A 26,025-nucleotide genomic window follows, 5' to 3' on the forward strand; every position below is an offset into this window, starting at 1 on the left:
CTCCTTTAGATAATAGAAGACATCCGGGCCCTGTTCCCGATTTTCCGGCAGGGCTGCGAGAGTTGGAAGGAGTCGGTTCGACACAACCTCTCGTCGAACCCCTGCTTTCGGATGGTAAGTGTTAGTAACGCTATTGAAGTGTTATTGCTAATAATAATAATGCACAGTAATGCGATACAGAAGGCAAATGTTTTTAGGACATTTAGGACAGGTCCCCCCTTATCTGTGTGGTTGCAAGTGCTTTTAAATGTTTTTGCAATGTGTTTTAAGGCAGTAAACCTGGGACTTGGGGTTGATGAGGCCCTTCTGTTTTGCTCATACCTGGCTTGTGGGCTTCCCATTGGGGGAGCCTTCTGGCCGCTGCAAGATGCTCTGATCCAGCTGCGGAAAAACTCCTGGAGGCTTTGCACCTGCAGCAGACCACACTTTGGTTCCAGCCAGAATGGCCAGTGGTCAGGGCGATTTGTAGTCCAAAACCCATCCCAAGGCAACAGGAGGCTGAGGAAGGCTGCAAGGAGTGGGTCATCCTGGGCAGAGAGAAAGTGTCCAGAGGCCTGACTTGGTCATAGAAAGCAGTTTCATATCGTGGTGGGAGATAGCGGGCCCACCTGAGGACGTCAGGACTGGGGGCAAGGTGGCGGTGTGGAAGCAGGAACGAAAGTCCATGTGGCGCGGGGCTGAAGGTCAAGCTGCAGGAAGTCGCAAGTTGAGGAATCGAAGGCCGGGAAGCAGGGTGTCATGAAGGCGAGGGTCCGAGGGTCGAGGAGCAAGAGGCTAGATGCGACAAGGCAGGGATCGCGTTGCTGTGGCAAAGAGCTGAAGGGAAATGCTGGGCTTATATCCCTCCCGGCTCTTGCCACCAGGTGCAGTGGGGTATCAAGTGGCTTCACCTGAGCGGCCGCGCCTTGCTTCTCCAGAACAAGCTCAGGAGGGCCCCAGTCCTGTGAAGCCCAAACTCCTGACACTTGGTAAGGGGAGCCCTGCTGGTTCAAAAAATTCCAGTTTGCATTCTGCTCTTCCTCCAAAAACAGCTCTGGTCCCCACAAGTTGCCAACCAGCTGCACCCAGGATGCTACCTATCTGGGGGTTGGGAAAAGGTCTAGGGCTGTGAAGGTTGGGGGGGGGCAGGGAGTGTGTGGAGGAGAGGGAACAGTCTGATTTAAAGAGTTTCCCAATGGGTTTTTGTTGAGCTGCCTCCTTTGCCAACCTCGCCCCCTCAGATGTTTTTGGACTACAAAGCCCATTAGCAGGTGGGAGTTTGCGGTTGCCCAAGGCCGCTTTACATTTCGCATGGCAAATGTTCCCTCTCCCTCATCCCCTCAAGAGGTTTGAATCGAATCCTTAAGGAAAAAGGGGCAGTTAGGTTGCTATTTTGCAAGGGGGTGTATTCGTTATAGAGCAGGGGGTCCTCCGTCTTTCTACCTCCCCCCCCCCAGGTAAAAAGACTAGCATGCCTTGAGACTGCTGGAAATTACCGAGGTCACAAAATGGTGGCGCAGGATTGGGGCCGGCCGCAAGATGGGGGCAGAGATTTTGGCATCCCCTTCTACGACATGTAATCCAGGGTTTCCCAAACTTGGGTCTCCAGCTGTTTTGGGACTGTAACTCTCATCATCCCTAGCTAGCAGGATCAGTGATCGAGGTTGATGGGAATTGTCCAAAACAACTGGAAACCCAAGTTTGGGAAACCCTGAAATCCATCATTGGAAGTTGCTGGGTTGTTTGCCTTTTCCTTGTGGCAAGGAGTTACGCAGCCATGCTTCGCACTTTGGAAAACCCTGTGGTATCCACCCATCGGCCATGGGAGAATTGGGGGGGGGGACTTGTGAATGGGGCAGGTGGGAGTTGGGAGTTGCAAATGAGTGCCAGGTTAGAGAAGACTGAACTGGAGAACTGTAACCTTTATTGCTTGAAATTGAGGTGGGGAAGGGGAGGGGAGATGAAGGGGGAAATGTAACCTTTTACATCTCCTTATTAGCAAAATAAAAAAATTCCTTCAGTAGCACCTTAAAGACCAACTAAGTTTTTATTTTGGTATGAGCTTTCGTGTGCATACACACTTCGCTGACGAAGTGTGCATGCACACGAAAGCTCGTACCAAAATAAAAACTTTGTTGTTGTGCTACTGGTGCTACTGAAGGAATATTTTATTTTGCTTCGACTCAGACCAACACGGCTACATACCTATCTCCTTATTAGGTTTGAGAAGTGTGTGTGTGTGCTGTTGTTAATTTACCACTGAAATATTACAGGACGTTCATGAGAAAAGCCATTGTTTTTATCTGTCCTGTTTCTCCAGTATTCAGTTTTCTAGGATGTCCATGAGTACTGGGGGAGGGGGAGAAAAACCTATCTCTATCCACCTTTGAAATCCCATGTTTAATTTTACAAACTTCAATCGAGTCACCTCTTCCTTGCCTTTTCTCTAAACTAGAATGTCCCAAAACCTGCAACCTTTCTGTGTTAGGGGAATGTTTCCAGGGAGCTGTATGTACAAGTGGGGCAGAAACAGAAATTTCTGTTACTATTAAATTTTCTATACCTGCCTATACTCTCAGGACTCGGGGCAGTTACAACATAAAATCACAATACAGTTTCAAGCTTTGTGATGAAGTCTCTCTGATTCTTCAGCTGCTGTTCCTTCACTGCAGGGGGTTGGGCTGGATGACCTCAGGGTTCCCTTCCACCTCTACCATTCAATGGTTCTATACCTCAACCCCCCCCCACTTTTGTTGCAGGAGCGAAAGGACCCCTCGAAAACCAACGGCAAGAGGAACTACTGGTCGGTGGACGTCAGCCTCATCCCCCCAGAGGCCCTCAAGCTGCAAAACACGCTCATCTCCCGCCGGGACAAAGCGGCTTTCATCCAGGACTTGACCCCTTACGTGCTCCATGGCTGCCCTTACCCGCCTGCAGGCCTCCCCCGGGCACAGAACCCCGAGCGCCACTCGGGAAGCTCGTTTCTCATGGACAACATCCTGCAGACCTCCCCCTCGGACCCCGAAGCGAGAAGTAGAAGCCTCGAGACCTCGCCCTGCTCCTGGGCATCCCTGGACTGTGGGGGCAACTTCTTCCCAAGCCCGGACCCCTCCCTGCCTTCCCCTCGGCAAGGTAGTCTGATGGGCCCCGCAACCCCCCCTGCCTTGGCCGGCCCCCTGCAGACCCCAGGTTCCCTGTGTGGCTCTCTGGTCATGTACCCCACAACGCCCATGTGCTGCAACAGCACCAGGCTACCCCCTCTGGCAGGCCATGTCTGTTTCCAGGGATTGTTGAGCTACGTGCCCCCAGCAGCCCTCCCCTGCCTCTCCTGCTGCCCCCAACCTCCCCCCCAGGCTACTTCCTGGGGCCCCTTGGCAGCCCCACCCGGCCCTCTCCCCTCCCACCCCTTCCCCTCCTTGCCCCCCTTCCTTGCCCCCCCTCCTTGCTGTGTTCATCATCAGACGCAATCGCCCCCACCCCGCTGAAGGGACAGGCTGCTCCCCTTGGAAAAAGGGTCTGGCCAGCTTCCTCCCTTGCCTTACCTGGGAAACATTGCATTTTATTCTATATGGATTTTAAGGACCTTAATATGAATGGGAGGGGCGTAATTTAAATAATAAAAGCCGTGGTGGACACCTGCACACACACCCCACTTTTTTCCTTTTATTTTGAAAGCGGGTCTCAAACCGCTGGAAGAGATTGGGGGGTCCATGCAATGCTTCAGTCGATGGAACCACTGGGCTAAGCTGGCTCCATAAATATGTTTTTAGCTGTCTGTTTTTAATCTATAAGCTGCCTGGAGTCCTGATCTGGACTCAAGAAATAGTATAAATAAATTATTATTATTATTATATTTTGTTGTTGTTGTTTGTTTGTAAAGAAGAACCTCGGGTAGTATGTGAAATTAATATGTTGTTGTTGTTTAGTCGTTTAGTCGTGTCCGACTCTTCGTGACCCCATGGACCATAGCACGCCAGGCACTCCTGTCTTGCACTGCGTCCCGCAGTTTGGTCAAACTCATGTTCGTAGGTCGAGAACACTGTCCCACCATCTCGTCCTCTGTCATCCCCTTCTCCTTGTGCCCTCCATCTTTCCCAACATCAGGGGCTTTTCCAGGGAGTCTTCTCTTCTCATGAGGTGGCCAAAGTATTGGAGCCTCAGCTTCACGATCTGTCCTTCCAGTGAGCACTCAGGGCTGATTTCCCTCAGAATGGATAGGTTTGATCTTCTAGCAGTCCATGGGACTCTCGAGTCTCCTCCAGCACCATAATTCAAAAGCATCAATTCTTCGGTGATCAGCCTTCTTTATGGTCCAGCTCTCACTTCCATACATCACTACTGGGAAAACCATAGCTTTAACTATACGGACCTTTGTTGTCAAGGTGATGTCTTTGCCTTTTAAGATGCTGTTTATATATTTTATTTTATTTTATTGCAGGGGAAGCCCCCCTCCCCCTGCAATAAAATAAGCACTATAACTGGACTTTCTTGGGTTGGTCCCTGCCCGTCCCCCGTCCCCCCGTGAAGCTGCTTCTCTGGCCTTAAAAAAATGAAAAAATGAAAAAACACCTTTATTCTCTGTCCTTTTAAGCAAGGAGATCAAGCTGCTTTTAACTCCTTGGTCATTCACAAAGTTGACAGCCAGCCTTTGCCAACCTGGAAGGGGTGGGGGTGGGGGTGGAATCTGAAAATGTCCGGAAAGCCTCAGGTTGGCCAAGGCAGGCTTTCAAGGTGCCCCTGAGCCCTGCTCCTACCCCAACTACCTGGAGGAAGGCTGGCAGGAAGCTAAACTCCTTTTTCTCGCCCTCCCTGCCCCACTGCGACAATCTCTCATTGTGGTGAGCTTCTGGGACCAAGCTTCTCTTCGTGCGCACACCACGCACCCAAACAAGACACCATGCCTGGTTTTGTGAAAAACAATATCCCTTTTGTTTCCTCCTTCTCTGGCCTTTAAGCAGGGAGAGTGAGCCGCTTATAACTTTTTATTTTACCTTTTTCTGAGCATTTCCTGTGTTTGGTGGCCTAGCTGCATTTTGTTTGTGGTTAATTGCAAAGGAACGGGGCTGCTTGGGGCCCCAACATTTATTTGGAGCTCAAGGTGGCATGCATACTTCTCCACTTCATCCTCACAACAACCCTGTGAGGTAGGCGAGGTTGAGAGGCAGGGACTGGCCCAAGGCTGCACCCACTAAGCTTCATGGCTGAGTGGGGATTTGAACTCAGATCTCCCAGGTCCAAGTCCAACACTGACCACAATACCACATTGGTGCTCGTCCAAAGGTTGGCCTTTGTTTTGTTTTGTGCATGGACTGCTAAAACTTTTTGAACATCCCTGTTGCTGTGTTCCTTCAGTTCATATTTTTGCAGGCTTTTTTTTTTTACTTGAGCAGGTGGTTGGATCTTAAAGTGGACATACCCCCACCTAGGCTCCAAGGGGGTGGGCAACTTGTGGCCCTCTAGATCAGGCACCCCCAAACTTTGGCCCTCCAGATATTTTGGACTACAATTCCCATCTTCCCCAACCACTGGACTTGTCAGCTAGGGATCATGGGAGTTGTAGGCCAAAACATCTGGAGGGTCGCAGTTTGGGGATGTCTGCTAGATGGACAACCATAAATATCATCCCTGACCATAGTCCTTGCCTATGTTGGCTGGGGCTGATGGGAGTTGAAAATGTATTTTTCAACAACAAAGCGGTGCTTATTCCCATATAAATGTGATTACCGCCAGGGTTGCAAAAGCAATCGCCATTTTATTCCTAAATAAGAATATAAGAGCCTGCTGGATCAGGCCAATGGCCCATCTAGTCCAGCATCCTGTTCTTGCAGTGGCCAATCAGATACCCATTATGGGAAGCCAGCAAGCAGGATTCGAACACAGGAGCGCCTTCCCTTCCTGTGGTTTCTAGCAACTGGGATTCAGAAGCCTTGCTGCCTCCAGGGGTGCAGGCCGAGCAGACCCACGATAGCCTCCTCCTTTGTGAATTTGTCCAGTCCTCCGTTAAAGCTATCCAAGTTGGTCACTGCATCCTGTGGCAGGGAGTTCCACAGTTTAAGAAGGGCTTTCTTTTTGTGTGTCCCAAACCTTCCAGCATTCAGCATCATGGGATGTCCTCAAGTTCTAGCGTTAAAAGAGATAAAATCACCTGGCAATTAGTATGGATTGTACGGTTATCTAATCCGTCTGTGTCTTAGTTAATCACATTGGACGTCTCCATTTTAAAAATTGGTTTCCTGAAACCGCTTCGCCCATTTCTCATTGTGAACCCTGAAATTTGGGGTCCCCTCCGAACCTGTGCCAATGTTCTTCAGCTGTTTTGTAGGGTCTGGTAGCGTGAGCACAGTGTTTTGTAGGGCCCCCTGGTACTCAGACTGGAGTCCTAGGGATCCCCCAAACCCGACCCAATTCACTCCGAACCTGTGCCAAAGTTTTATAGTCGTTTTGTGGTGTGAACCCCATGTTTTGTAGGTCACCCCCCAAGAAAAACCAACTGATACTCAAAGCAGGGGTATTTTCATTAACTACAAACCGCAGAATTTGGGATCCCCTCCAAGCCTGTGCCAACATTTCTTAGCCATTTCGTAACAACTTGCCTGCTATTTCATTTGCTTCCAATGGCAGCTTCCCCCCACCCCACCCCATTCCACATCATAGAATCAGAAATGTAGAGTTGGAAACAGTCATAGTCCAGGCATCCCCAAACTTCGGCCCTCCAGATGTTTTGGGATTACAACTCCCATCATCCCTGACCACTGGTCCTGTTAGCTAGGAATGATGGGAGTTGTAGTTCCAAAACATCTGGAGGACCGAGTTTGCCTATGCCTGATCTAGTCCAACCCCCTTTCTATGCCTCCTGCCCCCAAACCAGCTCTGGATATCAGGAGTCTCAGGCCAGGAGGCATTGAGCTGGTCTTGAAACTCCACAGTTTGTGAGGCAGACACCCACAGAGTCGAGACACAGGGCAGAAGAAGGGGGGGCTATGTTTCACTTTATTGTCCTGGTCAGCATCCAGGAGAAGCAGGAGGGAGAAGGGTCCCTGAGGGGGGAGGGGGGAGGGAGAGGCAGTGTGATGTATGTGACTTTAAGTGTGGAATCTTATTGTTGTTGTTTAGTTGTTTAGTCATGTCCGACACTTCGTGACCCCATGGACCATAGCACGCCAGGCACTCCTGTCTTGCACTGCCTCCCGCAGTTTGGTCAAACTCATGTGCATAGCTTCAAGAACACTGTCCAACCATCTCGTCCTCTGTCGTCCCCTTCTCCTAGTGCCCTCCATCTTTCCCAACATCAGGGTGTTTTCCAGGGAGTCTTCTCTTCTCATGAGGTGGCCAAAGTATTGGAGCCTCAGCTTCACGATCTGTCCTTCCAGGGAGCACTCAGGGCTGATTTCCTTCAGAATGGAGAGGTTTGATCTTCTTGCAGTCCATGGGACTCTCAAGAGTCTCCTCCAGCACCATAATTCAAAAGCATCAATTCTTCGGCGATCAGCCTTCTTGATGGTCCAGCTCTCACTTCCATACATCACTACTGGGAAAACCATAGCTTTAACTATACGGACCTTTGTTGGCCTGGTGATGTCTCTGCTTTTTAAGATGCTGTCTAGGTTTGTCATTGCTTTTCTCCCAAGAAGCAGGCGTCTTTTAATTTCGTGACTGCTGTCACCATCTGCAGTGATCAAGGAGCCCAAGAAAGTAAAATCTCTCACTGCCTCCATTTCTTCCCCTTCTATTTGCCAGGAGGTGATGGGACCAGTGGCCATGATCTTGGTTTTTTTGATGTTGAGCTTCAGACCATATTTTGCGCTCTCCTCTTTCACCCTCATTAAAAGGTTCTTTAATTCCTCCTCACTTTCTGGTGGAATCTTATTATGTGCACCTGAATCCTATTAGCTGGGATACAGGTATTTGAGTGGTAACCTGTTCCCCGCCCATTCATTCATCTTCTGCATTTCCTCCCTTTCCGGGTGATTCTTTAATAAACTACGACTGCAGTTTAGTAAAGACTGTTTAGCAGCGTTGCTTCCTCATTGCCGAAGTCCAGGGTTTCCCGGAGACATTGCAGGCAGGAAGAAAGTCCAGCAGCTCCCCTTCAGTCCAAGTTTCATCCTGAACCCAAAGGAGAAAATGCGGGGGGCACGACGCCTCTCTCTCTTAAGAGGAAGCAGGGCGGCAACACGCCTCTTCCTGGCTTCCAGGGAGGGTGGCAGGTGATGTGGTGCTGTCACATAAACGACCTCGGTCCAGTATACCTGAAGGAGCGTCTCCACCCCCATCGTTCTGCCCGGACACTGAGGTCCAGCGCCGAGGGCCTTCTGGCGGTTCCCTCGCTACGAGAAGCCAAGTTACAGGGAACCAGGCAGAGGGCCTTCTAGGTAGTGGCGCCCACCCTGTGGAATGCCCTCCCACCAGAGGTCAAAGAGAACAACAATTACCAGACCTTTAGAAGGCATCTTAAGGCAGCCCTGTTTAGGGAAGCTTTTAATGTTTGATGGATTTCTGTATTTTAATATTTTGTTGAAAGCCGCCCAGAGTGGCTGGGGGAACCCGGCCAGATGGGCGGGGTATAACTAATAAATTATTATTATTATATATTATTATTTGGACATTGTTGGGCAACCGTCCCGGAGTGGTCACAGAATCATAGAACTGCAGAGTCGGAAGGGACCTCAGGGGCCATTTAGTCCAACCCCCTGCAATGCAGGAATCCGAAGCACCTGCTTTTCATGCAGAACGCCCTAGGTCCAAACCCTAAAGCCACCCCCAGGTATACCTGAAAGAGAGACCTGCCTGAAACCCTTGGAGAACTGCTGCTGCTGCTGCTGCTGCCGGTCAGTGCAGACAATACTGAGCTATGTGGATCGAGGCTCCCCTGGCTCACAAGAAGGCAGTGTTCCTAGTGGTCAGAGCCATGAGCCAACTGCACCTGCAGGGAACCCTGTGTGCCACCCCTGTGCCACAGCTCCTTCCAAGCTCGAATCAACAGAAATCGGGGCATGGCATCCCCAGAGTTGTGGGGATGATTGTGAGTGCAGCAGCAGCGGGAGGACACAAGAGGAGCCTGCTGGATCAGGCCAATGGCCCATCTAGTCCAGCGTCCTGTTCTCACAGCAGCTGAAAAAATGCCCGTGGGAAACCTGCAAACAGGATTCGAACACAAAACCGTCACTCTTCCCTCCTGCAGCTTCCAGCAGCTGGTTCTCAGAAGCATTGCTGCCTCTGGCTGTGGAGGCACAGCAAAGCCCTCCCGGCTAGTAGATATCAATAGCCTTTTCCTCCTCCATTAATTTGTCCAATCCTCTTTTGACACCATCAGAGCTGGCCATCACTCAAGACAGACGGATGCCAACAAAGAAGTCCTTGTCAGGTGACCTGAGAGTTGGTTCAGGACCCTTGTTCCCTGCCCAAAGCTTACAGTGAGATCTCCCTTTCGGGTCGACATCATAGAATCATAGAATCGTAGAGTTGGAAGAGACCACAAGGGTCATCCAGTCCAACCCCCTGCCAAGCAGGAAACACCATCAAAGCATTCCTGACATATGCCTGTCAAGCCTCTGCTTAAAGACCTCCAAAGAAGGAGACTCCACCACACTCCTTGGCAGCAAATTCCACTGTCGAACAGCTCTTACTGTCAGGAAGTTCTTCCTAATGTTTAGGTGGAATCTTCTTTCTTGTAGTTTGAATCCATTGCTCCATGTCCGCTTCTCTGGAGCAGCAGAAAACAACCTTTCACCCTCCTCTATATGACATCCTTTTATATATTTGAACATGGCTATCATATCACCCCTTAACCTTCTCTTCTCCAGGCTAAACATACCCAGCTCCCTAAGCCGTTCCTCATAAGGCATCGTTTCCAGGCCTTTGACCATTTTGGTTGCCCTCTTCTGGACACGTTCCAGCTTGTCAGTCTCCTTCTTGAACTGTAGTGCCCAGAACTGGACACAGTACTCCAGGTGAGGTCTGACCAGAGCAGAATACAGTGGTACTATTACTTCCCTTGATCTAGATGCTATACTCCTATTGATGCAGCCCAGAATTGCATTGGCTTTTTTAGCTGCTGCATCACGCTGCTGACTCACACAGGAAAAGCCTCCGGTCCAGGTTCCTGTGTTTTCACAGCGGCGAAGCTAAATCTAGTTAGCCCATCGAGGAGAAGGAAAAATCAGCCAGCCTGATTTGCAAGAGCGATTAAATAGAGCCTAAATTTTGCCCAGGGTGCAGCTAATCCGTATTAAGTCATTCTGAAGGTCTGCAAATGGGGGGGGGGGTTGGGGTGCCGAGATTTGGGGGTGGGGAATGTATGCATTCAGACACGCGCATCGAGATCCATGCTTGCTGGGTCAGGGAGTGGGCTGAGATAGGGGCACAGCTCAGAGCCGGCCGGATCCACCTGGCTCTGCTAAGAGATGGTCGGAGAGGGCCGCCCCCTCATCTCACCACGGCTGCTCCCCAAAACTGTTGGAAAGAAAGAGGGGGGAGACCGGACAACTCCTCTGGGTTGCAACAGAGCATCCTCCATTATGAAGGAAGGACCCAGCACAGAACCTCAGGAGTGGGAAGAGGAGACCATTGAAGGGCGAGGCACAGGGAGGGCAACACCGCAGGGTCGTTGTGGATATGACAAGCATCAAAAGCAGGGAAGAGCTCAAAGGACAATGGCATTGCAAAGCAGGAGCACGGCTGGCTGAACTACAATCCTAAAGCAGCCTTCCTCCACCTGGCGCCCTCCAGCTGTTTTGGGGATGTGGCCCCCATCAGCCCCAAATGGGGCTGATGGGGGCCACATCCCCAAAACAGCTGGAGGGCACCAGGTGGAGGAAGGCCATCCCAGAGTCAGTGCAGGGCTGCTGTCTGTCATCCGAACCCCCGGAAAGCTTTGTAGAAACTGGTGCTCAGGTAAAGGGGGGGGGCAGAGGGACGCTTTTCCGATCTCCGGCCCAGCCTGCTTGGGAGAAGAAGGCTTGTCTGTTGAAGAGGAGGCCTGCGCCCCCTGTCATTGCACTTGCTCCAAGTCCTTCTCTTCCTCACGGGGTCAAGGGCAGCTCAAACCTCTCGCTGGGCAGAGGAGTCGATGCGCCGGGAGGCTGGGCCAAGCTCCACTTTGCAGACGCGCTGGGCGAACTTGAGGGAGCAGATAGACTCGCCCACGTTCTTCTCCAGCGGAGAAATCTGCAGGGCAGAGAGGAAGGGTTGAATGTAAGGGCACAGGAAGAGCCTCCGGTCCAGGTTCCTGTGTTTTCACAGCGGCGAAGCTAAATCTAGTTAGCCCATCGAGGGGAAGGAAAACTCGGATCCTAAACCTACGTTGCCTTGCGGCTACCTTCACGTGTGAGAACGCCTTCGGAGTAAACCCAAGGAGAAATCTGTACCCACTGTCTTGCGTGAAGAAAAGGCTACAGGAGTAAACTCTACACCAGGCGTGTCCAACAGGTAGATCGTGATCTACCGGTAGATCACTGGATGTCTGTGGTAGATCACTGGTAGATCGCTGGCTCCCCCCAAAGAAGCTCAATAAGTTTTGTTTCTCCCCCCAAAAAAGCTCTACAACTTTTATCCGGAACCCAAAAAAACAGGGCTTCCCTTCCTTAAAAAAGTTCAACAACTTTAACCAAAAAAGGGGGGTAGATCACTGCCAGATTTTAACTTTGTGAGTAGATCGCAGTCTCTTGGGAGTTGGCCACCACTGCTCTACACTATTCCAGAGTGGAGTCCCCAAGGCCTTTGGATGACACCTTGTACGTATGGCTCCTTCTGGCAACTCCTGCAGCCCAACTGAGAGGGAGGTCTTGTCGTCTGGGCAGCCCAGGACCTCCAGGCACATTGCCCAGGCTTGTGCCCCCAGGATGCGGCAAACACAGCAGAGACAATGTGGGTGACAGCAGTTTCAGCCACAGCAGGTGCTGCAACAGTCCAGACAGGATTCAAGCACAAGCGCATCATTCTCCCCTCCCTTTGTTCCTGGCAACTGGCCTAGCTCCCTGTCAGAGACCAGGCTGAGGATTACAGCTCTGATGAGGAATGGTGAGAGCCTCCCCCTCCCCCTGCTCCTGACCAGGATCCTGAAGCTGCCCAGGAGCAGTGGCGCAGTATAGATTTGGAGCAGTGGTTTGCGGAGGGGCATAGTTCTGAAGACAAAAGTTGGGACAAACTGGGGGGTGAAAAACAAAGTGAAGAAGAACAGGAAGAGAGAGAGAGAGCTAACAGACTCTCTCGCTCGAATGTGTCCAGCCTATCAGTCCAAGGTCACGTAGAGCAGATAAGGGGGCTAGGTTGCGAGACCAGGTTGCAAGACGGAAGTGACAGGGGCGACTAGCGGGGAAGAGGGGGGAAACCTTAATTGGGAACACCTTCATTCTGAGAATGGCTGCTTTGCTCTTTTGCTGTGATTTAAAGACTCTTTAACTGGTAAGCGACTTTTTTTCGCTTTGCCATGCTTATCTATGGCCGGGGGGGGGGGGGGGAAGCCTATGGGATGTGATACATAAGTAGCATTCAGTCAAATACAACATTTCTTGATTTCCTAGAGTGGACATGCAAGGGGATGTTTGGTCCAGCCAGTCGAAACTTCCTGTTTCCTCCTGGGCTGGAGCATCCTTCCTTTTGCATGTGACTAGAGTTGGGCGTGACCTTACCTGTCCAGGTAACAAAAAGGACAAGGCAGGAGCCATCTTTCTCTCTTTGACTTCCTCCGCCTTTGGAGCAGCTTTTAGCTAGAGATGCTCTGTTGGCTTTCAGCCAACGCAGGACACTGGGACTATCTCCATATGGGATAGACCCATATGTATATATATTCTTTGTAACTAAGTCTGCCTTCCGGGATCCAACTGTGAACTGATGATGTGAGTAAACTGTTTTCATATACTTTACACAAGATTGTGGCGTGTTTATTCTTTTAAGAGGGAAATAAGGGAACTTACCAGGAATCTGATATTAAGAGCCTTAAACAAGCCTGCAACCAGCTACCTGCTGTAGGTTTAAAAAGGGGAATGTAAAGCTGCTAAGTTATAGAACTTGCTAGCACAAGTTAGGAAGGATATTAATAAACAATATATCCTCTCCTGCCTCCCTGAACATTCCCACAAAGGCGAGTCCCCAAAGCCTGACACTCCCTCTTGACCCCTATGAGAGCAGGATGCTGGCCTAGATCCAGTTGGTTTCTCTTCTGACTTCTTTGCCCTTCATTGTGTGCCTGGCATGGCTCTTTGCCCACCTTGCCCTGCCCTGCCCTCTGCTCTCACCTGCACCATCATGATGGTCTTGCTGCCTTTGCCCAGAGAATCCTGCAGCAGGTAGGTGAGCTTGGAGTTGCGGAAAGGAACGTGCGCCTGCTTGGTGCGGAGGGCCTGGATCACCTCTCCCAAAGCCAGCAGGGACTTGTTGATGCTCTGAGCCTCCTTCAGGCGCTCTCCCTGTGCGCCAGACTTCCACACCCGCTCCGAGCCGGCCAGGTCCACCAGATTCAGCTTCCCTGCAGCAGAGGAGGAAGGAGGAGGACTCATTTGTTTGTTATTTCCTCTTTAACACATTCACAGGGTGAAATAAGACGTGGAAAGAGGGACAAATAGAAAAAGGGGAAAGAAGGGAAAAACGAAATAGCAGCCTCCATCTCTCCCCACATCCTTGCATCTCCCACCTTTGACAGGTGCCCCGCCCCACCCCAAGGAGCTCAGCAGCCGCCGACAGGGCAGGTTGATAGATACCTGTGACTTGTCTTGCCCAGCGATGGAAAGAGGACAAGATGCCGACAAAGGCGGACTGGCAGATGAAACTACAAGGCTATGCAGAAATGGCTAGGTCAGGCATCCCCAAACTTCGGCCCTCCCGATGTTTTGGACTACAATTCCCATCTTCCCCGACCACTGGTCCTGTTAGCTAGGGATCATGGGAGTTGTAGGCCAAAACATCTGGAGGGCCGCAGTTTGGGGATGCCTGGACTAGGTTGACTGGGAAAATCAGAAATCAGGAGGACCAAAACTTCAGTAGAGAATGGGACGGATATAGATTGTATTTGAAAGAACTCTGCAAACACTTGAAATCTTTGGCAGGCTTAGAATAACTCTTGCAACGTTATAAAGACTTTGGATACTTTGGAGGCCTGTAATTCAGATGAACTATAATATGCAGCTGATTAAAATATTTAAAGGACCCATGGAGGGGAGGAGGGAAGTCCTAAGATTCGGAGGAATCTTGTTTTATTTTTGTTAAGTATGCGATTTATCTTGTAAAACCAATAAAAATTATTTCAAAAACAAACAAACAAACAAACCCAAAAAAGATACCTGTGACTTGGGTGCCACTGGCCAGCTCAGTGCCAGTGATGTTGACGGTGAGGAGGGCGTGCGAGCGGGAACTGCGTTCGTTCATGTTGGTGGCGTACGTGGCCCGATTCCGCTTGCCCAGCGAGAGCATCTGGAGAGGAGGCAAAAGGATGGAGAGCCACTTCAAGCAGGAATTCATGTGGGAATGTTCAGGGTGGCAGGAGAGGATATATTGTTCATTAATATCCTTCCTAACTTGCGCTAGCAAGTTCTATAACTTAGCAGAGTTACATTCCCCTTTTACATGCACAGCAGATAGCTGGTTGCAGGCTCGGTTGAGCCTCTCACTTATATTATACAATTCTGTCTGTCTCAGATTGAATTGTAGGTTCCTGGTAAGTTCCTTCTGAATCCCTCTTAAAAGAATAAAGACGCCACAATCTTATTCAAAGTCAATAAAAGAAGTTTACTCACATCAGTTCGCAGTTGGATCCCTGAAGGCAGATTTAGTTACAAATATGTACATGTGGATCTACCCCATTTGGGGGAACAATCCCAGTGCTTCTGCTAGCTTGAGAAGCTAGCAGAGCAGTCCTAGCTAAAAGCTGGTCAAACAAGGAAGGAAGTGAAAAAGAGGGAGGTGTGCTGTGTGACTCGTCCTTTTGTTACCTGGACAGGTAAGGCCACGCCCACCTCTGGTCACATGCAAAAGGAAGGATGCTCCAGCCAGAAGGAACAGGAAGTTTCGACTGGCTGGACCAAACATTCCCTTGCATGTCCTCTCTAGCATTACAAGGAATGTTGTACTTGACTGCCTCTCATGGATCACATCCCACAATTAATTCACTGGGGCAAAACCCACAGGAAAAGTAAGGGTGCCCCCTGGAACACAGAAGGCTCCCCCTAGATGTTGCAGCCAGGATCGAAGGCAGTCTCCCTCTGGATGAGGCCTTGGTCTCCTCTAGGTAGAGCCCCACCCCTGGGCTCATGCTCAGCTTTGCCCCTTTACAGGTGCTCCCAACACTGATGTCCAGTCCAGCTACCTTTTTGATCTGGCGGAGGCTGTGCACCTCCACGCTGGTCAGTCCTGGCACGTGCAATTGGCCACTCCCGTCCGGATTCAGCTTCACATCCAGTTTCTCTTGGGGTTCCCTGGCAAGGAGGTCCCTAGAAAGAGGGAGGAAGAAGAGGCGCTAACACAGTCCTCTCGCTAGGTCCTGACAGGCCTGGGGTGCCGCTGTCTGGTGAGAAAAGTCTTCTGCCAGGAGAAGATAGAGTGGGGTGGATTTCTTAATTTCTTACAGGGACAAATGCAAGGTCCTACACTCAGGCAGAAAGACCCAGATGCAGGAATATAGGATGGGGGATACCTGGCTTGGCAGCAGTGCATGGGAGTAGAGGATCACAAGCGTTACGTGAGCCAATAGTGTGATGCTGCAGCAAAAACGGCTAATGCTATTCTTGGCTGCCTCAACAGAGGTCGAGTGTCCAGATCAAGGGAAATAATAGTCCCACTCTCTTCTGCCTTGGTCAGACCACACCTAGAATATTGCGTCCAGTTCTGGGTGCCACAATTTAAGAAGGGTGTTGACAAGCTGGATCGTTGGCCTAGCAGGGTGGTCCTCCTGTGGCGCAAAGGGTCAGTGAGTCTGGCTGTTAAGCAGAAGGTTGGCAGTTCAAGCCCACCCACGAGTGGCTGTGGGCAGAATTCCTGCATTGCAGGAGGTCAGACTAGAAGACCCTCAGTGTCCCTTCCAACTCTACATTATATGATTCTCCTTTTTGTTTAATCCCCACAACAACCCTGGGAGGTAGGCGAGGCTGAGAGAAGACAGTGACTGGCCCTGCCCCCAAGTCCAACCAGTGAGAGCTTCATGGCCAAATGGCGATTTGAACCTGGGTCTCTCCCAGATCCTAGTCCAACGCTCTAACCACTACACCGCGCTGCTTCTCTCTCAAGGGCAGGATCCGCATTCAGGGGCGCCTCTCACCTGATCACCTCGTTGTATATCTCCACCATGCTGAGGCTGACCGAATACTTCCAGGCGTCACGCTTGGCCTCCATCTCCTGGTAGAGGCCCTGCAGCGCCCGCTGGTTGATCCCGGGGTTGTCGGAAACACCCTGGAAGCAGAAAGACCCTGAGGGTCCCACCCGAAGCTCAGCATGCAGAAGGCCCCGGGTTCAAGTCCTGGCATCTCTGGGGTGTGTGTGTGTGCTGGGAATCTCCCCAGCCTGAAACTCCACTGCTGCCAGCCAGTGTGGGAAATACTGGATTAGATTGATCAGTGGTCCTACTCAGTACTGTGGTACCTTGGTTCTCAAATGCCTTGGTTCCCAACCACTGAAAACCCGCTAATAAGTGTTTCCAGGGCACCTGCACCAATCAGAAGCCACGCCTTGGTTTTCTAGCATTTTGGAAGTCAAGCGGGCTTCCGGAACGGATTAAGTTTGGTACTTTTGTTTTTGCTATTTATTTTGCATTTTTTGTTTTTGAGGCTTCTTTGATTAATTTGTTTTTGTGACTGTGTGGAACCCAGTTCAGCTCCTGAATGATGGATTGTGTGACTGCGGAAATGGATAAAAGCCCCCCATCCAAACAATGGCTATCATCAGTGCAGGTAAGGGAAAAATAATAATTTTTTATTTTTATCATCTACAATACTGTCATATTTACTTTATAGTACAGTGCATTGATTATTGCTTTCATTTTATGGATCAATGGTCTCATTAGATAGTAAAATTCATATTAAATTGCTGTTTTAGGGGTTGTTTTTAAAAGTCTGGAACGCATTAATCCATTTTGCATTACTTTCTATGGGAAAGCATGCCTTGGTTTTGGAACACTTTGGTTTTGGAATGGACTTCTGGAACAGATTAAGTTTGAGAACCAAGGGATCACTCTATATCTCCCAAGACGAAGAAGCAGCTAAAAAGAGGTTGTTGTTTTTTAAGGGAAGCAGTCACCCTTTGACTCCCCATTTGTCAATCTGTCACTCAAAGAAAGGACTCAAACTGTCACTCAAGAAAGGAGATTCCAATTAAACATTTGCAAGAACTTTCCAGCAGGCAGGAGGCAGAGCTGCTTGGCAGTGGGATGGACAACCTCAGAAGGTGGTGGACTCTCCTTCATGGGGAGTTGGGTTAAACCAAAGTTGGATGGCCACCTGCCAGGGATTCTTTGGCTGTGATCCCTGCACTTTGTGGGGTTGGACTAGATGACCCCCAGGGGTCCCTTCCAACTCCACAATTCTAGGATTGTAGGATTGTTGTAATGAGAACCTTGGAAACCCACTAAGGAGCTCCACATGTCTTCTGCCCAGCACCTGCCACAGACTGGCAACCCAAAAGGAGCGTGAGAAGATGGTGGCTTCATGAAGGCATGGGAGGGAGGGACAAGGCTTCTTGGGTGAGATCTGGACTGGGCAGCTGTCCCTCTTAGTGCCCCAGGATACGTGCCTCCGCCTAAGCACCAGGGCAAGGGCAAAACTCTCCCTCCAATGAGAACCTTCAACTTATCCTGCTGCACATTAAACCCAAGGTGAGAGGAGATAGGAGAGCCATCTTCACTTGGAAGGTGGAGCAAGCTCCTCCTCATCCTGGAGAGTAGTGACTAGTGGGGTGCCACAGGGTTCTGTCTTGGGCCCAGTCTTATTCAACATCTTTATCAATGACTTGGATGATGGGCTTGAGGGCATCCTGAGCAAGTTTGCAGATGACACCAAATTGGGAGCGGTGGCTAATACCCCAGAGGACAGGATCACACATCAAAATGACCTTAACAGATTAGACAACTGGGCCAAAGCAAACAAGATGGATTTTAACAAGGAGAAATGTAAGGTACTACACTTGGGCAAAAATACAGGATGGGTGACACCTGGCTTGAGAGCAGTACATGTGAAAAGGATCTAGGAGTCTTGGTAGACCACAAACTTGACATGAGTCAGCAGTGTGATGCAGCAGCTCAAAAAGCCAATGCAATTCTGGGCTGCATCAAGAGGAGTATAGCATCTAGATCAAGGGAAGTAATAGTACCACTGTATTCTGCTCTGGTCAGACCTCACCTGGAGTACTGTGTCCAGTTCTGGGCACCACAGTTCAAGAAGGATACTGACAAGCTTGACCGTGTCCAGAGGAGGGCAACCAAAATGGTCAAAGGCCTGGAAACGATGCCTTATGAGGAACGGCTTAGGGAGCTGGGTATGTTTAGCCTGAAGAAGAGAAGGTTAAGGGGTGATATGATAGCCATGTTCAAATATATAAAAAGATGTCACATAGAGGAGGGTGAAAGGTTGTTTTCTGCTGCTCCAGAGAAGCGGACACGGAGCAATGGATTCAAACTACAAGAAAGAAGATTCCACCTAAACATTAGGAAGAACTTCCTGACAGTAAGAGCTGTTCGGCAGTGGAATTTGCTACCAAGGAGTGTGGTGGAGTCTCCTTCTTTGGAGGTCTTTAAGCAGAGGCTTGACAGGCATATGTCAAGAATGCTTTGATGGTGTTTCCTGCTTGGCAGGGGGTTGGACTGGATGGCCCTTGTGGTCTCTTCCAACTCTATGATTCTAGGATTCTAAGCTTGTTTACTCCTGCTCTGGAGGGTAGGACTCGAACCCATGGCTTCAAGTTACAAGAAAGGAGATTCCGACTCAACACCAGGAAGAACTTTCTGAGGGTTAGAGCTGTTAGACAGTGGAACAGTCTCCCTTGGGAGGGGGTGGACTCTCCTTCCTTGGAGGGTTCAGACAGAGATTGAATGGCCCCCTGTCAGGGATGCTTTAGCTGAGATCCCTGAATTGCAAGGGGTTGAACTGGATGACCCTTGGAGGTAATAATAATAATAATAATAATTAATAATAATAAATTTTATACCCTGCCCATCTGGCTGGGTTTCCCCAGCCACTCTGGGCCGCTCCCAACAGAATATTAAAAGCACGAAAAAACATCAAACATTAAAACAAAAGCCGCATTTCTGATTTAATCAGCAAAATCCAAGTGGTTCGCTTTACAGGCTGCATTTTACATGGTGGGGAGGTGTCATAGATGCCTCCTTCCTCACTGGGTCACTAGAACCTCCCTTGCACACTGAAAACTGACATTTCAAGGAGAAAAATTGAGCCTACCCCTCTCCTAACGCCCCCCATACACATGGATCCAATTTGCTCTTCTTCCACACTGGATACAAGCCTATAGCTACAGTCTAGCACTAATGTCCAGAAGAAGCATTATACTTGATTCTGCTGAAGTCATAAGGAGCCCCTCATCTTTGGGGAATTCCTCTCCGGGGGCAATTTGGTTTCAGCACTGCTATTTCTGCTATTTTAAAAAATAGAGAAGCTATTGGGGCAAACCATCTCCTTCCGAAGAGACCACAGAGACAGAACTTCTATGTGTGTCTATATCTGAAAGGAGATGCACAGCCAAACTCTACGGTTCTGTGGTTCCAGGAACATGCAGAAGTGCCCATCAACCCGCCAGGTGAATTAATTCAGGCGCATTCGGTGCAAGAAACCCCCTTGCTCGGGCGTGCCATGCACGTCGGTTGCATGTGCCCCAATTCCCCCGAAGTGGAGAAGGATTTGCGGGTGAGCAAGCTCCTACCTCCATGGTGTAGGTCTTGCCAGAGCCTGTCTGCCCGTAGGCAAAGATGCAGACGTTGTATCCATTCAGGCAGGCCATGACCAGCGGCTCGATCTCCAGGAAGACCTGCAGAGGGGGCAGAGAAGGAAGCCGGCAGAGTTGAACGAGGGGCGCCCGAGCCAAGCGCACAGGCACAGGCGCACAGAGGCTGTGAGGCAGAGGGAAGGAGGTGCAGTGAGGGCCAGTGAGGACGTGAGCGGCGGGTCTGTCTGTGCTGGGGCGGAGTGAGGGAGTTTTACCTGCTGCTGTGGCAACCAGGAACTCGGGCTGACCAGCGGCTCCCTGGGAGGCACCTAGACATTGAGGGGTCACAAAGCAGCGACGGGAGGGTCAAGCTGTGTGCCAAACCAACAGAGCGCCTGGATCCCAGGAGAGAAAGCACCCCCTCTGACCTTGAAGACGATTCCCAGGCGTGCACACACAATGTCCTGTCCCAGAAGTGGCATCTGGGTGACGCAAGGCACTCCCAGGCCAACCGGCTGCCGTGCCACTTAATTCCCATTCCACGTTTCTAAGGAATCAGTCCACCCAACCTTCGGAACTCCCTGCCTATTGACAGCAGGCAGGCCAGGGGCGTAGCAAGGGGGCGGTGGGGGCGGTCCGCACCGGGTGCCACCCTGGAGTAGAGTGCCACTTGGCGCCTCCCCCCCCCCCCGCGAGCGAGCAGCCAGCCACCGCCCTGTAAAAAGCCTCGCTCAGCGGCTGGCTGCTCACTCACTTGCTTGGCTGGCACACGCTTTGCTTCTTCCTGCTCGGGAGGAGGCGAGGGGCGGGCCAGGGAGGCCCTCCCTGGCCTGCCCCTCACCTCTGCCCGAGCAGGAAGAAGCAAAGCGTGCGCCAAGCAGGTGAGCGAGCAAGCTGCGGAGAGAGGCTTTTTACAGGGTGGCAGGGCAATGGCGCCTCCCAAGCCGCCCCGTAAAAAACCTTGCTCCGCTGCTTGCTCGCGGTTTGCCAGCGGTGGCGCTGGAGCACCGTCACTGGCACCCCGCTCCATAGCATGCATGGGCTGCATTGCTCCGTAGTGTGCATGCGCAACAGTGCAGCGCATGTGCACTACAGAGTGGGGTGCCTTCAGCTGGGGCATTTCCCCACGTTCTGGTGTGTAATGAGAGAGGAAGGGAAACCTCCCGCTATCCACATTCTCCATGCCGCATAGAATTTTATAAAATTCTAGCTGAAAAATCCCACACGCTGCACGGGGGAGTCGTTTTCCCCACCACCACCTCATCATTTGGGTTGCTCTTTTCTGAACCTTTTCAACATCCGTTTCGAGGCGAGGCAACCAGAACGGTGCAGAGCATTCGAAATGCTGTTTGACAGGGGGACGGACGACCTCAAAAGACAGTGGCGTCCCCTTCGTCAGAGGTCTGATGGCCACTTGCAGGGGATCCTTCAGCATGGCAGGTGGTTGGACTAAATGACACCCCCCCCCGAGGTCCCTTCCAACTGGGCACTTCCAGGATTCCAACATAGCCCCCCCCCTTCTGTGGCTGCCACTCAGCACCTGCTCACCACGCTCAACTGCAAAGGCCCCGAATCCTCACCCTCCACTGTGCCAAGTGCCCGGTCTCCACATGCCGCTTTCCGAGCCAGTGGGATGCTGAGATCCTCCTCGTTTTGAGGAGGGAGAGGAGGCGCACGGAGCATCAGACAGAGGCACGCTCCGAGGGCAGGGGGTCCTCACCTCCTCCTGGGTGGCCTGCGGCAAGAAGACCTTGTCCAGCTTGAAGGTGCGTGCCTTGCCTTTGTAGGAGGCCGTGACGCAGCCGTCGTCTGCCGGGTCTGCAGCCACCGTGGTTCCCCCTTCCCCTCCCTGCTGCTCATCCTGGCTCAGCGGCTTCAGTCGGCACAGAACCCGGATGTTTCCTGCGGGGAAAGGTGGGGTGTTCAGGGAACAGCTGCACCATCGACATCACCACCCATTCGCTTGCATGCGCCTTCTTCCCCACCAAACAATGGCGATGGTGACAGCAGCAGTTGCAGTTTTTAAAGTGCTGTCACGGGACAATCCATTCCCGGCCTAATCCATTCGCCGTTGAGCCACAGCTCAATTGCGGCTGCCTCAGGGGCGAAGCGTGCAGACGGAGTTGGCCGAGTGATTGGAGAGGGCGAGAACAGCGGCCTGGGATCCACTGGACCCATATTCAGAGATCTTGTCTTTTTCCTTTTTTTACTGTTAAATTCCTTAGTAGCCTTGTTCTTTTTCAAAATAATAAATTAGTTTTTCAGTTTAAAGTTTTACAGTCAACTATCCAACAACCAACATAAAAACAAGATTCCCAAGAATCCCCTCAATTTCTCTCCTCCCCTTTGTGGGTCCTTTTGTTAACCAGTTCCTCCTGCATCTTTTATAATAATCCAAATCTTTTACATCTCCATTATATCCAAAATTCACCATTAAACTACAAGTGTTATGCCAATCCTACTAATGATTTTAGCTGTTTGCAATGGTTTTTAAGATAAATGATAGATAGATAGATAGATAGATAGATAGATAGATAGATAGATAGATGATAGATGATAGATAGATAGATAGATAGATAGATAGATAGATAGATAGATAGATGATAGATAGATAGATAGATAGATAGATGATAGATAGATAGATAGATGATAGATAGATAGATAGATAGATAGATAGATAGATAGATAGATAGATAGATAGATAGATAGATAGATAGATAGATAGACTGTGGCATCTTTATTCTTTTAGGAGAGATTCAAGGGGGTCTTACCAGGAAAATATTAGGACACATTTCAATCTGGATGAGCCAGACTGAATTGCGAATTGTCTTAAGAAACTCACACAAGTTTGGAACTAGTTTCCTGCTGTGTAAAGGGGAATGTGATGCTTTTGAATGCCAGTTGCTGCGAACTGCAAGAGGGAGAGGGCTCTGATGCTTGGATCCTGCTTGCAGGTGACAATAGGATGCTAGATTAGGTAGCCCATTGGCTTGATCCAGCCGGCTCTTTCCTAATGGTCCCTTGCCTTTTCCCCACAGCCTCCACACGCTGGTTCCTCCCCTTCCCCCCTCCCCACCTGCCCACCCCCTGCGCCCTCCCCACTTGCGGGCACCGCACCTTTCAGCTCCAGGAGTTGGTCGTGGTACTTCTTCCGCAGCTGCACTTCCCGCTGGTACCTCTCTTCCAGCAGGCGGTTGGCGTGAGACACTTCGCCAATGGCTGAGCACATCTGGGGGCGAGAGGAGGGAGGGTGGGATTTCGGTACCAGCGGGGCCAGCGCCACACGCCTGATCACAAAACCAGGAAGAACCAGTTGAGAGGGAATCTAACGTCTGAAGTGGGAAATGACTCCAGATAAGGTGCAAGGAGGGTTCCGCATGTACAGTAAAAGAAAAGGGTTGAGTCAGTGTTTCAAAGACTGCAGTTAGATGAGAGATGAGGGGGTGACAGAAGGGGGTTGAGGAGAGGATGAAAGTGCCAATATATATTTTGCCTGTATTCCTTGCCTATATAGTATTATAAGCACAAATGGCTCCATATACTTGACTGTAAAGGAAAGCAACACATTATACTGTATATTGAGTGGGGGGGAGGGGTTATATATTTGTCCTAATGGAAAGTGCTTTTAGACACTTCGGACTCTGCCTGGTAGTGCATTTCTGAATAAACCAGTTGAGAATTTGGTGAAAGCCTCTGTTCTAGGACTCTCAAGGGGAATTTCTCCCACAGAGGCAGCTCCAGAGCTCTGTCTGGGCCTTGTCCTGTCTCCCTCCCATCCTCCTCCACCTTTTCACAGAAGCACAGAGCTGGAAGGGAACCGGGGGGGTCATCTAGTCCAACCCCCTGCGATGCAGGAATTTCAGTTGAAGTATCCCTGACAGGTGGCCACCCAGCCTCAGCATAGAAACCTCCAAGGAAGGAGAGTCCACAGCTTCCCGTTCCACTGTTGAACAGCTCTTAGCATTGGAAAGGTATTCTTGATGTTTAGTTGTCACTTGATTACAAGCTGTGAGCACGGGGTTGGTCTAGATGACCCTTGGACCCCTTCAAATCCTATGATTCTAGGATTGTATGAATTCATTGGTCCTCCTGTCTGGAGTAGCAGGAACCCAGCTTGTTCCATCTTGCAGGTGATGGGCCTTCAGATATTTTAAGATACCTCTCAGATCATCCCCTTGGTCTTTTCTCAGTTTTCCTGCTCTATCTCCCAGTGGGGGCTGGAGACAAGCCAATATTTGCTTCCTGGCTTAGCAAACATCCCAGGCCAGGCCACCAGGATCCCGCACTGAGCAAAGGATACCCAACCTTTTTGTTGGCTACCTCTTGCTTTGCTTCGTATTTATATGCTTACTAGTGTCATTCAGCCCGTTTAATAAACGGGCGCTAGAACATCCCGCTTCGTCGGGGCGCTCCGCTGAGCCCATCTGGCCAGCGGGCGCCCAGGAGAAGGCCGCAATTCTTCTGAGGACTGCGAGGGAAACGGTAGGCAGAGGGGTGGGGGTGGGGAGAGCATGCGCGTGTGTGTGCGCGTCAAGTCTCTGCGTCCAATCCCTGTGTCCGTGGGGCACATGCGCAGTAGCGCGGACACAGGGACTGGACGCAGAGATACTTGCACTTTATTATATAGGATAAGCAGTGCTTTTTTTCTTTAAAGTATGTTTAGGGGTACTCTCATTTTGACTCAAGAAAATCACCATTTCATAGTTCAAATTGGGAAACATAAATACAGTAAATAGACAAAAGCACAAAGATTCACAAAATGTTCAGGGGTGTGCGTACCCCTGTTGTCCCCCCAGGGAAAAAAAGCACTGCTTATAAGCTTAGATTTTCCCTCCCCCAATTTTTTAAATTGGTTTTCATGTTAAAGCAAGAACAAATAAGCCTAGAGTTTATGTGTTAGACAGATCCTGGATTTATTCTGTGTCTGCCCCATTGCTGATTTTTGCCATTTTTAAATTTGCCAACATGTTCTGTATTTTGCATAAATTCCCTGGGCTCTGTATTTTGATGCTTTGAATGTTTGCCACAGCTTGTGGTAGAAGAGAAGCATCACTCTGGTCTGTCAGTCTCAATCCATCGGCCCAAGCAGCTGCTGGTCCTGCCGCCCCCCCCCCATCCCATGCCATCACATAGACTAAAGAGCAGCCCCCCAAGACCCCCCGCTTGGAGCCTCCGCTGCTGCCCCCCCCCCCCGCCCCTGAGCCTCACCTGCTGCCGAGCCTCGTTGAGGGCTGCCTCGTAGCAGTCTGCAAAACTGCGCACCTGCCCGCGAAGGCTGCCATAGTCCGATTTCATGCCCCTGAGGAGAGGCTGGAGGGTGTCCAGGCGCTGGCGGACTCCTGGAAGGGGAAAGGAAGAGAAACATTGGTGTGCGATGTTCATAGACTGCCCTTCCTTGGAGCAGCAGCGTGCCGTGTATTGACCTCACAACAACCCTGCGAGGCAGACTGGCAGGCCAAGAGAGAAGGCCACACGGGGCAAGCCATTAAAACTGGATTTCCAGCACCCAAGCCCTTATCTTCTCTAGAACCTGGATGTAGTGTGGAGTGGCAGTGGTTAGAGTATCAGACAAAGGACCTGCGAGAGAAAAGAGATCAAAGTGGGATTATTGGTTCATTTCTCTTCTTATTTTTTATTGTGTGCTTTGTGTTTTTTATTTTGTAATGTCAATGTTGTGGACCGCCCCGAGTTCTACGGATGAAGGGCAGTACACAAATCAATCAATCAGTCAATTAAATTCACTGGGTGACTTCAGACCATCACACTCTCTAAGCTTAGCCTACCTCGCAGGGTTGTTGTGAGGATTAAATGAGGAAGGGGTTCCTTGGAGGAACAGGTGCAATGAATAAATATAATCCTTACCCAGTTCCCCATCTCTTGCCCCAGCCCACAGTCTGAAATGGTTTTTGGGGACACACACACACCCCAGCCAAGACCTTGCTCCCCATCCCAGCTACCTGCCAGCTGCTCTCGCAGGTGCTGGAGGTGATTCTCAGAGCACTGAGAGGCTTCCCGGATGGCCTGTTCCTTCTGCGCCTCCAACTGGTTGATCTCACCCAGCAGCTCCCGACGCAGACCGGCAATCTCAAAGTCATAGTCGGAGATCTGCCAGGGAGAGATCCCGCGTGAGAATCTGGGGGTTCAGGGGACACAGTGCAAGAACCACACAGATCAGGGATCACAGAATTCTAG

The 26,025-nt window shown here is 50.5% G+C and overlaps 1 protein-coding gene across 1 annotated transcript in view; it reads right to left on the bottom strand.

The window, feature by feature from the left end:
- Positions 1 to 10,785: 10,785 nt before the first annotated feature.
- Positions 10,786 to 26,025, bottom strand: part of KIFC2 (kinesin family member C2) — a 37,995-nt gene continuing 22,755 nt past the window's right edge. The window contains exons 10-19 of the mRNA XM_035124613.2: positions 25,791 to 25,938; positions 25,042 to 25,172; positions 22,951 to 23,062; positions 21,554 to 21,735; positions 19,831 to 19,935; positions 16,226 to 16,356; positions 15,278 to 15,401; positions 14,256 to 14,385; positions 13,215 to 13,444; positions 10,786 to 11,145 (exon numbers count right to left, since the gene is read on the bottom strand). Coding sequence (XP_034980504.2) covers positions 11,020 to 11,145; positions 13,215 to 13,444; positions 14,256 to 14,385; positions 15,278 to 15,401; positions 16,226 to 16,356; positions 19,831 to 19,935; positions 21,554 to 21,735; positions 22,951 to 23,062; positions 25,042 to 25,172; positions 25,791 to 25,938 — 1,419 coding nt within the window. The 3' untranslated portion in view covers positions 10,786 to 11,019. The remainder of the gene's footprint in view (positions 11,146 to 13,214; positions 13,445 to 14,255; positions 14,386 to 15,277; positions 15,402 to 16,225; positions 16,357 to 19,830; positions 19,936 to 21,553; positions 21,736 to 22,950; positions 23,063 to 25,041; positions 25,173 to 25,790; positions 25,939 to 26,025) is intronic.

Source organism: Zootoca vivipara, chromosome 8, assembly GCF_963506605.1.
Source record: "Zootoca vivipara chromosome 8, rZooViv1.1, whole genome shotgun sequence".
NCBI lineage: Eukaryota > Metazoa > Chordata > Lepidosauria > Squamata > Lacertidae > Zootoca > Zootoca vivipara.